Genomic DNA, 11770 nt, shown 5'->3' on the forward strand with positions numbered 1-11770 from the left:
GGCTTTAAGATTTCTAGGAAAAAATTTTAACTATAAATTGAATATATTTTAGTCCCAAATAGACAGAAGATAATCCTATTCCATTTTCCTGAGGTTGAGCTGGCCCTCGTTGTAACTACCACCCAATTACATTAATTAGCAGGCAGTCGTACGTGTGCATGCAGATGACTGGGTTTTGGATGGTATAATTAAAGCTGCGCACTTCCCCAAAGAGCTTATAATAAGGGCTTAATGGGAGCACGTCTCGATCTAAGTATATCCGACAAGCAAGAGAGTCAAGGTACTCCCCCTTTTCAATTAGAATAACAAAAAGCTTCTCCAAAAAACAAGGCCTAGAATGTTTTGATTGCAGTTGCATTTTTTTTTTTTTTTTTAAATTGATTTGTTTCTAGAAATAGATGAATTTGTAGGATATATTTTTGTCTAATTTCTTCAAAATTTAACACTAACAACAGCACTACTATTTTTCTCAGTGCATGTCCAGAGTTTTAGCAACAAATTAAGCAAAGGTTAAAAATGGCTGTAAAGCTCAACAATTTCTCCTTTCAATCCCTCCCTTCAGTTGCACTCCTACCTGCAAGAGCTCAGAGATCTCCCAAGTTTTCTATAACTTCCACCATCTATTCCAGCTCTAAGTAAGTCCATTCTTCAAACTCTATCATCATGCATTTGACTTGTTTGACTATTTTAGACTAGTACGTTGCATTACTTTCTTACCCCAAAAAAGAAAAAAGAAAACTAACATATGCCTCCTTTTTTTTTTCTTTTTTTTTTATCCTCCCTCCAATTCTAGAGGGAAAGCAATGTCTTCAGGTCGTGCCGGAGAAGCTAATGTTAACGTAGTCCGTCCTATGCTACCACCAAAAAATGATGAAATTTTCAAATCCATGGAGGATTGGGTTAGGAGTGATATCTTAATTCTCCTAAAACCTGTCGAGAAATCGTGGCAGCCACATGATTTTTTGCCAAATCCTACCTCAGATGGATTTATTGAGCAAGTAAATGAACTTAGGGAGAGAGCAAAGGACATTCCTGATGACTACTTTGTTGTCTTAGTCGGTGATATGATTGTGGAAGAAGCCCTTCCATCTTACCATACACTTCTCGGCAGCTCAAACATATTTTACGATGAAACAGGTTGCGACAATACTCCTTGGGCAACATGGGCAAGGGGATGGAGTGCAGAAGAAAACAGACATGGTGATCTTCTCAACAAATACCTCTTCCTTTCCGGGCGAGTGGAAATGAAACAAATCGAAAAGACCACACAATATTTGATTGGGTCAGGAACGGTGAGATTTTGCGATACCATAATATTATGTTGGAGTTTTGATGTGCGATGGAAATTCACTTCCAATAATAACAACAAATATGAGTAATTAATATAACACAAACTCATAAACCCATAGTTTTTATTTCAAAATAGCATCTTTACATTTTATATCAAAGCCTCATTTAAAAACTCCGAGATAATCGTTATCTCTTCAAGACATTTCTTAAAATGGCCCTCTTATTAATTATTATGATAAAAATTATCCAATCTTGAACTATTATTTTATGGACTACAGATACGATCAAGAAGTAAAAGTTTTAATGATCAACAAGTTAATTAATGTCAAATATTTTCCTCTCAGGATTTCGGCCCCAGGACAAGTCCCAGTTATTTAACTATCTACACATCGTTTCAAGAAAGAGCAACATTTATCTCTCATGCTAATACAGCCAAGCTTGCCATGAAGTACGGGGACAAAAAGCTTGCACAAATATGTGGCACAATTGCCGCAGATGAGAAGCGTCACGAAACTGCTTACACCAAAATAGCTGGGAAGTTTTTTGAGCTTGATCCAAATGAAGCAATCATTGCCTTTTCTGACCTGCTGAGGAGGAAAGTATCAATGCCAGGCCACTTAATGTATGACGGCAATGATGAAAATCTTTTTTATCACTTTTCTAATGTTTGTTCCCGAATTGGGGTGTACACGGCCAGGGACTACGTAACAATATTGGAACATTTTGTTGGTACATGGAATGTGGAGAAACTAAGTGGACTTTCCAGTGAGGGACGAGAAGCCCAGGATTATGTAGGTGGATTAGTTCAAAGACTGAGAAGTTTAGAGGAAAGAGCTCAAGCAAGGGCAAAAAAAGCACCCGCTGTTCCTTTCAGCTGGATTTCCGGTAGGGAGGTGTAGGCTGTGTAGCCATGCATAAAAGCAAATTAAGGGAGTTTGCAATAAACCCCAAATTAATATTCCCTTCTTTGTATTTTGTCATATTACAGTAATCTCCTTACTTCGAGTCCAGTTTGATTTTGTTGTTAAGTCCTCTCCTTGTTCTTGTTCCTTTGTGTTTTTCTAGTTGTTGGTTGAATATACTTAATTCTGTAATGTTCATTAAAAAAAAAAAAAAAAAATGGTGAGTTTAATTATCTATGACATGAATTGAGAATTTATCTTTGATTGTCTCATTGTTTTAGGCACAGTAATCCATACACAATCCTCCACGACCTATCAATGTCTTGAACGAGCAACATGGGAGATGAGAAGGGGTTTGGAAAAGGTTTAATGACCCTTGGCAAAAGCTAGATTTAACCAATTCTTAAGGTGGGAGGATGTTACATGAGTTCGGAGTTTATCCTTTAGGAGTGAATACATGAAGTGATCTCCCTTGGAGAGTTTCCTGTTATCAATTTTTATATATCTATGATCCCCTCAAATTTCTTTCAAATTTGAGATTATCTTATTATTAAATCCTAGCCTTGCTCTATATCTAACAATACACAATGTGCCAGTTGTCACACAAAATAAATGCTAAAGTTAATGACAATTTATTTTCTCTCTCTAGTTCATTGAGGCATTAAAGTTTAATTAACTTTGGCATTTATTTTGTGTGACAACTGACACATTGTGAATTGTTAGATGTAAAGCATGGATATGATTAAGAGAATCTCAAATCCTGATCCCTCTTTTAGGAATTAGAATTCTCTCAATTTCATTTGAACTAGAGAATATCCCGTTAGTTAGAGTAGATGAGTATTTTTGTCTTCTTCAAAAGTAAAAAGACAAAAATACATGTTCACTATAACTAACTTGATATTATCAAGTTCATTTGAACTGAAAATGATGAGTGAGAAACATAAATGTATCTTTAATGATATTTGTTGACTTTTTAGTACTTGGTTCGTAAAATTGAAATGAATTGATGCATCAGAAGCTTCATCTCAAATTTCGGCTTCCTGAGAGAAGTACGCTATAAAGAGCATGACCTAAAGTTGTTTGTGGTCAGGAGCAAAACTAGGATTTTTTTTGTGGGTGGTCCGAACTTTTACACACACATATATATATATATAATCCCTCTATGTGTGTTCACGCATTTATGTAAAATTAAATTAGCCAAAAAAATCTTAATCAAAGTAAATATTCAAAATTTTAATATAACGACATCACAAATACATAATAATATAAACTAATGGCAAAATGAAATACGCACAATTAATAGGGTCTAAGAAACTTGGGTAAATTTTTAGGAATAAGCATTATCTTGAGGAATTTCTTAGAAACAAATTAAACACAATCATGTCTTGGTTGAATGCTGCAAAACAAAAAATGAATTAGAACAAGAAATGAAATAACATAATAAAAAAGAAGTTATCTAATTTTTTTTTTAAAAAAAAAAAAAAAACTAAAGGTGTTGCATTTTAATTAGTACATCGTATCGGCTGAAAGAGGCATGCCTAGTTCTCACTTTCCAAATAAATTTTAGTACTACTACACTAATAAATTTTACGCCTACCTCTTAAACAAGCTAATTAATTTCAGTGTTATTATCTTTTATCTGTCATTTTTTTTTTTTATAGATTTATTTTCTATCAGTTACGATTATAAAAAGTTTGTATATAGTTTTCTTTTAAGCTAGTTGCCTAGTTGACAAGGAAATGACTTTTTTTTTGAGGTATAGTATATGGCAGGAATTAAAACTTTTCTTGGGGTGAAAACCTTGCAGGGGCCCTTATAAGGGCATAATATATATTTTTTAAAATAATTACAAAGGGCTTAAAAATTCTTGGGGAGCCATGAACCCGCCAGGCATGCTGTAGGTCCGCCCCTGGGTCGGTGATAATAAAACGAAGTTGTTTTATTTCAAAAGTAATGAACAAATTTTAGTTCAAATTGGATAGATTTTTAGCACGACCTAAAGTTCTCGCATGCACTTTTAACGGCATGTGATTCTTACAAGATTAAAAGAAAGACTTTATATATCCAAAATAAATTGCCTTTAAGCTAAGGTGTAACCACCACCCAACTATATTAATTAAGAGGCATATGCATGTGTGCCCATGACTTTATTTTTTTTATTTATTTTTTTATTTTTAAAGACAGTCTTATATATTTCATCAACCAATAAGATAGAGCAACTTGCTATACCCAGATAATCTCTGAGATACAATCGAAAATTTCTCCCAACCACTTCCTATCTAATCCCAACCAGGCAGCTAATTTCGTAAGATTGTGAGCTACAAAATTAGTTTCACGGCTTACATATTGAACCTCCCAATGTGTGAACGTCTACAACAAGAATTTTGCGTCTACAACAATATGGCCAATCTTGCTCTAGTTTACCTCCAAACAAATCAGTGCATCCACCACATTCTTGGCATCACCTTCAAGACATATTTTGGTTAGTCCAACTTCATTACAGAACTGTAGCGTATGCACAGCCGCAATAGCCTCAACAGTGGTGGGATCAAAACTACCATTACAGACACTGCTTTAGGCTGCTCTCACTCATCCTTCATGATCGCGTATGACAATACCTATGCCTATTCTCTTGCTTAATGGGTTCAAAGCAGCATCCCAATTAGCCTTGTATACACCAATCGGAGGAGCTTGCCAACTCACCTTCCCCAATTAGCCATTATGATGAATCCCTTTCACGCGTGCAACATCAGGGCCCCTTGAGGGATTATTTGAAGGAGTTTGAGAGACTCGCCAATTGGGTGGTTGGATGGCCGCAGAAGGCCTTGATCGGCACCTTTTTGGGAGGTTTAAGGGTGGACATCTCCACGGATGTGAGGAAGTTCAAACCTCGGACATTGCGAGAGGCCGTGGAATTTGCGCGCATCAGGGAGGATGAGCTGCAACGCACAAAAACGATTCCACCGCCAACCGATCCACTGAAATCCACTTTGCAACCCAATGGTTCCCCAACCCAAGTGAAGAAGCTCTCATGAGAGGAAATGCAACGAAGGCGAAAAAAAGGGCTATGTTTCAACTGCAATGAACGATTCACCCCGGGCCATCGATGTGTTGCAAAACAATTGCTCATTTTTTAGGCCGAGCCAATGGCTGGAGAAGAACTCGAAGATGTAACTTGGGTAGATGTTGATTGCCTCCGGCAGCAGTTTCTGAACCACGACCTTCAGAACAGGGATCGTGTCCAAGGAGGGGCAATTGATAAGGAATCTACCCGTGTGATCACTAGGAATCCTAATTCAAAGTACCGAGGGTAATCCTATCAAAAGAAGAAGAATAAGGGATAAGGGTTATCTCAATTATCTAGGAGTTGTTATCTTGTTTAGGTTATCTTATTATCTTATCTTGTTATCTTGTTATCTTATTTGTTAGTCAGTATCATTTAAGTTATTAGCAAATATCTCTTGTGGAGATAAGATTAGTTATCTTTATTTTAAATAGTAGTTATCATGAGTAGGAGTTGGCTATTTATTGGAATGTAGTAGGCAAGAGAGATTCATTGAAATATTTTATCAAACACGTATGTGTAATCGGTGTCTCCTACCTCAAGTGGAGAATTATCAATCACATTTTCCATTCCATTTCAATTATCATCCACAATCCATCAATCCAACATCCCGAACCTATCAAACAAACCTCCTAAAAAACATTAATAAAAGCTTGTCCCTTGTAAGATATTTTTTGGAGCTTTTTACAGTTTGACCTAGATAGAGCACACACATCCATCGCCGAGGAACACTCCCACAAAATATTATGAAGAGTTGTCTCAACCTGTAATCCACAAATCGAGCACATAGGGTCCTTTACAATTTTTCTTCTAAGCAAGTTGTGCCTTGTGGGGAGTATCTCATGACAAGCCCTCCATATAAAATTCTTTTCCGTATTGGGCACCTTCAAACGCCATATCAACTTCCATACCTCACTATTGTGGAGTCCCGTAGAACAACCAACTTTGGCACGATCCTCCATCTCCTTGACATAATGATAAGCACTTTTTACCGAAAAAAGACCTTTTGTTGTACCCCTCCAAATTAGCCTATCCTCTAGGTTTGTACAACTCAAGGGAATAGACTTTATGGCCTTCACCCCCTCTTCATTGAATAGATCTGCTAGCACATTTCGATACCACCAGCCCAGATCCTTGTCAATTAGCATACTCACCTTGGCATCCGAAGGTACAAGATCAGATAAAGTGTGAATTTTGTAACTACTCAGGATATGCACCCACTTGTCACCCCAAATACGAGCCTTTTCTCCGTTTCCAACCCTGCATATCAATCCCTCGGTGAGTAAATCCTTGGAGCTATGAATGCTTCTCCAAGCAAATGAAGGTTTATTTCCTAGGTTAGCTTCAAGAGCTTGGCAATTGGAAAAATATTTGGCCTTCATAATAAGACTCAGATTCCTAATGAAATGATCATGTGTTCAACACTTTAAGCAAGCCAATCAAATGCAAACCATAGTTACAATTTAACTCAAACTTGACAACAACATAGCAAAAGGCCAGAGCGTCCCAAAAACTTAAACACCAGAACACCTGTCAAAAACTTACAGCAATAGCTTCTTGCAAAAACAAGTATCATCAAATTAATTGCTGTTAAAAACGAAAATAAAATGACAAGAAATAAAATAAAAAAGAAAAAAAAAAAATCATGAATTGAAATGCGGAAAATAAAATTTACAGTCCTTTCTCCGATCATTCGGATGTCCAACCAATCCCTTCCATCCTTACTTCTTTAAAACTTCATAGCGTTCTGAAAGAGTGTTTCGCCATCTTAGGTAGCCAACTTGCTTGCTTCGAAGAATTTTCTTAGCATGATAGTTCCTAGAGTTGTGCGCTTGTGTGCATAAGTCCTTGAAGATCCTGACATAAGATGGCTCTTTGTGCAACGACCCCGATGGAAAAATTAATTAATTGGTAATTGACCCCATGGTTCGTCTCCCAGCCCTATCCCTCGCCGGGCAAGACTCAGAGATTTCAAGCTTTCTAGTTGAAACGGGAAAATTTTAGCGGAAGACTTTCGAAAACTATAGGAAATAGAGAGCAGTAAATTTAACATCCACACATGTACCAAAGTAAATATAAATCCTCATAATATAAAGATAATCATCAACGGTACCAGTCATCAGACCGTCATCAAAATAGGATTACAAACCATAACATAATGTCATAACATTGTTTCAACAAAAGATCAACAGATCAAATCCTAGATCTAAGCTTAAGGCTTAAAGGCTTTCCTAAGCCATGTGCAGAGATCATGATTCGCTAGTCTACAAAGAATAAAATGCTGCTTACAGCTTATATAAGAAAAATAAAGAAAGAAAGAAAGATCAATCTGATGGATAATCATAAATTGCAAGCTAGCCAAACAAAATTACAAGCCCTAGATAACAGAGAAAGCAATTGCCATCAATAACTAAAACGAACAGCATTAAAAGCAAAGCCAAACCTGATGCATCCCACAGTGTCCACAGTCAGAGCACGGAACGTACGTCACAGTGCTTCCCGTATCCACAATAAGTGCGAATTGCTGTGGAGGGGACCCAAATATATTTTTGTTTTACTCATTTTCTTCTAACCAAAAAAAAAAAAAAAAAGACCTAGCGCTACAATTTACAGAGTTGCTCTCTGCATGGAGAGAAAGGGAAGAAAGTAGAGAAAGACAAAGTATTGTTTGGTAAAACGCAATTAATGAAGTAATTTATTGTGATAATAGTTACTGGAAAATGTAGTACAGATACATAGATCATCCACTGAGCATAATTTATAACCAAAGAATATATATATATAGCTTTTGATAGTTGGGAAACATCCCTAAGCAAAATGCAAGCAAAGACATTCACAACATGCCTAAAAAATCAATCCACTAAGAATAATTAAAGTTGTACAAGTAATCACACTTACAAAACCTTTGTAACAGACTTCCTCTCGTACCAAGACAAGTGACACACTTGCCTTTTACAGTGGTAGCTTCAGAACCTCTGAGCAATTCTTCTTCTTGATCTTCTATATTGGAACTCCAATATGGATTCAACAGATTTTCATGTATTTTATATCTCGGTGGTTAGCAATAACCAAAACTCTAAGAGATCACTAACTTGAAGCTCTAGGTCTAAAACTTTCTCTTAACACACTGAGATATATAATACAATCTCTTTACAATTTCATTCTTAGAAGCCCCCTTAAAAAGACTAAGTAGGCTTAACGAGATTAAAATCTCGATCATATCATTACGGGCAGTTCCAACATCCTTCCACATAGACTTCAACCAAACCGAGTCTATGTCCTCAAAAATAACCCGAATCAAGTCTTGAGCTATCACCCATGTCGACTCCGACGGCATCCTCTTCTAGGATAGCTAAACCGCGTAGATATTCGTAATGATAAGGAAAAACATAAATAAAAAGGAGCGTAAGTCTAAGACTTAGTGAATATAACGCAAATAATGCTCATTCCAGTTTAGTAATGAACTTCATTTTCATAAGGTAAGAAACAGTTCCATATGATAGATTTTATCAAGAATGTGGTACAGAGTGATAGTCATTGTTCAACAGTATGGTCTTCCCGAGATATTACCTATTCCCAGCAGGGTTGGTGTTATTCCGATGGACCTGTAATACAATGCCAGTGCCCCAGCCATTGAGCGCTACCGTATATAATACTAGCTGCACAACCGAGTCCGACCTCGGGTGGCCCACACTACTAATGATGTTCGTCCTGTAGTAATCTAGCCATTTGTGAATGGCTGCACCAGGTCACAAAACCATTGGATCCAAAGCCCACATAACACTCATACATTTGACTATAAAGCTAACATATATAGTAAGCCCATCGCTATTATACCACACGTACCGGTGTACCATGTCATACAATGCAAATTATCTTGTCTATATTTTACATGCATGCTTTTACAAGTCTCACTTTCTTAACACATTCATCACAACGTTTTTCTCAAAATGCTAAAGTTCATGTGCAGCAAGTATAAATGTGAGAGTTACAAATATGCATGTTTTTGGTACACAAAATAGTCATGCAGTGCATGGAAAATAACAATGAGCATTATGTGAGTTACAACTCACTTGGGTCGTATAACGTCTCCGAGTATTCCAAATGATCTAGTTTCTCCAAATCTGTGAAAAACCTTCTATTAGTCTTATTTCTATCATAACAACTCTAAAACAAGAAAATAAGAGCTATCGGACGGCTGATTAAAATAAAGTTCCCTATCACACTTTGGACCATACATCCTGTGTGATATCTCGAACCGTACGTCTGGTCGCGAGACCATACGTTTGCTTCGAGGTTTTCAGGGAGAACCTCATTTTGTCCACTCGTCCTCCTATTCTCCATAACCAAATTCTAAGGCTATCAAAGGGCTTCCTAAGGTCTCCTAACTCTAAACAGCGTCTCCATGCAAACGAAATCATGCTAAGTCAAGACAACGCCATTCTAACAAGATTTAAAGCATAACTAAAGCTAAAGCTAACTAACAACTCAAACAACAACTAAGACAATGTTTAAGAAACATAACGACATAAAAACGAGCTAGGCTTAAGAGCGTTACCTCCTTGAAGCGAAACTTCAAGAACTTCCCTTCCGTTAGCACCAAACGCTCACAATCTCACAAAACGCTCACAAAAGGGTTTTTGGCAGCCTAGGGGCGAGAGAGAGGTGTGAAAAACTGAAGGGGTATGGGTTATTTATAGTTGAGGGGCGCTACCAACTCTCTAGAAAAGCAGCGGACATCTGGCCAACCCTAGCGTACGTCTGGTACTATTTACACAGCAGTCCAAAAGCTGCCTTGTACGCCCAAGTATTATCCAACGAGTATTCCAAAAAGTAACATACGTCTGTGTGGTCCCGCTTACGTCCATGTACTATTTGCAGAGAATACATACGGTGGTCCCCCCACGTAAGTCCGAACTACAAACAAAAGCGTAAGTTCGGTAACCCTAGTGTACGTCTGGTCCAAAAGACCAAATTACCCTTCTAGTGTTCTTAGTGACCCAAAGCCCAAATTATCCCGCTAACTAAGTTACTTAAGCTTAGTTAATTATTTGGATCACTACACTTTGAGATATTAAGGAGGTGAAGCTTTGGGTTCATGATGTATCTCAAGATGGACAATGATGGAGGAATGAGCTTCAGTACTCACTTCCTTAGACAAATTTGAGTTTGTTGGGGGCTCACTTTGCTCTGGGTGCTCAACTTACTCCTCCTTGCTATCAACAATGAGAGGCTCAGCTGCTGATGAAGATGGGTTAGGGAATGATATCTCAGTGGTTTCCCCATTCTTAGTTTGCATTTCAGGAGTGGAATCCAATAAGGCATCAGCTTGCTCAAGTAACATGTCAAGGTCCAGATCACTTTCAAATTGAGCAAAGTACTCTTCCAAAAGATCCTCCATACTTGGCTCATTAAAAATCTCAACTTGCTCAAATAACATGTTAAGGACTAGATCACATCCAAATTGAACAAAGCACTCTCCCAAAGGGTCCTCAAGACTTGGCTCATTAAAAGTCTCCTCAACAATTTCCTCACTCCCAAGTGTGGTGGTGGTTTGGACATGCTCATGATAAGAATTGTTGGAATCATCCTCATCAATCATGTTGTGCCTTTCAGCCATCAACTAAATTTGAAGCTCTTTTTCCCCAATTCTGTTGAGTTCAGCAACTAGATGACTGACATGTCCTTCCATCTTGGCAATAGCTTGAGTGTTGACCTAAGTGAGACTTTTCATCTCTTGAAGGCTTGACTATTGACTATGGTGGAATTCTTAAGCTCTTGTATAATTTGACTATTTGATTGTATGCACGCTATGAGTGTGTCTTCAAAGGATAATTCTTGTGGAGGATAATTGCAGGATGAAGGAATGGAAGATTGGTTATTGAACTACGGATATTCAGGATGGTGCAGTTCATGAACTTGCAGAGCATAATTTCCAGTAGCTTGAGCTTGTGATGAGAAATCAAAATGGTTGCTCTAGTCTGGGTTGTAGAAATTGAAATGTAATTCAAACCCTGAAATGGAGAAGTTGGTGTTCATTTGCTCATAAGAAAATTTAAAAAATTGTCTAAATGTTGGACAATTGCTAACATGATGATAATGATTGAAACAATATGAACATAGTTCATGTGGGTAGAAATTGTGAGTGTAGTTGGTAAGACCGGGTGTCCTACAACTAGGAGAAGCATGTTGTATAGAAAAATTGCTAAAATTATCAAAAGAAAAATCCATGCGTCACTCTCACTCTTTAGCATGCAAATAAACCACATAAAACATTAACCATTCTCTCTTTTTTTTTTAAAAAAAAAAAAAATAACTAAATAAACAAAAAAATAAATATTATAAAATCAAAAACCTATACTAACACATAAGCATAAAACTAAAATAAAAAATAAAATAAAATAAAAAACCCAAAAACTAAAAACTAAAACTTAAAAACTCACAAAAATGACCAAAAATAAATTTGGTAAAGTTTTCAGCTACTACCAGTCTGTTGGTGCAGCCCACTACGTTG

General features: G+C 37.0%; 1 protein-coding gene across 1 annotated transcript; it reads left to right on the forward strand.

The window, feature by feature from the left end:
* Window positions 1-227: 227 nt before the first annotated feature.
* On the forward strand, window positions 228-2318 carry LOC132179592 (stearoyl-[acyl-carrier-protein] 9-desaturase, chloroplastic-like). Its single transcript, XM_059592331.1, has 4 exons — window positions 228-280; window positions 474-635; window positions 794-1292; window positions 1635-2318. The coding sequence occupies exons 2-4, from the start codon at window positions 517-519 to the stop codon at window positions 2187-2189; spliced, it is 1173 nt and encodes a 390-aa protein (XP_059448314.1). The 5' UTR covers window positions 228-280; window positions 474-516; the 3' UTR covers window positions 2190-2318.
* The last annotated feature ends 9452 nt before the right edge of the window (window positions 2319-11770 follow it).

This window comes from Corylus avellana, chromosome ca4 (assembly GCF_901000735.1).
Source record: "Corylus avellana chromosome ca4, CavTom2PMs-1.0".
NCBI classification, from domain to species: domain Eukaryota; kingdom Viridiplantae; phylum Streptophyta; class Magnoliopsida; order Fagales; family Betulaceae; genus Corylus; species Corylus avellana.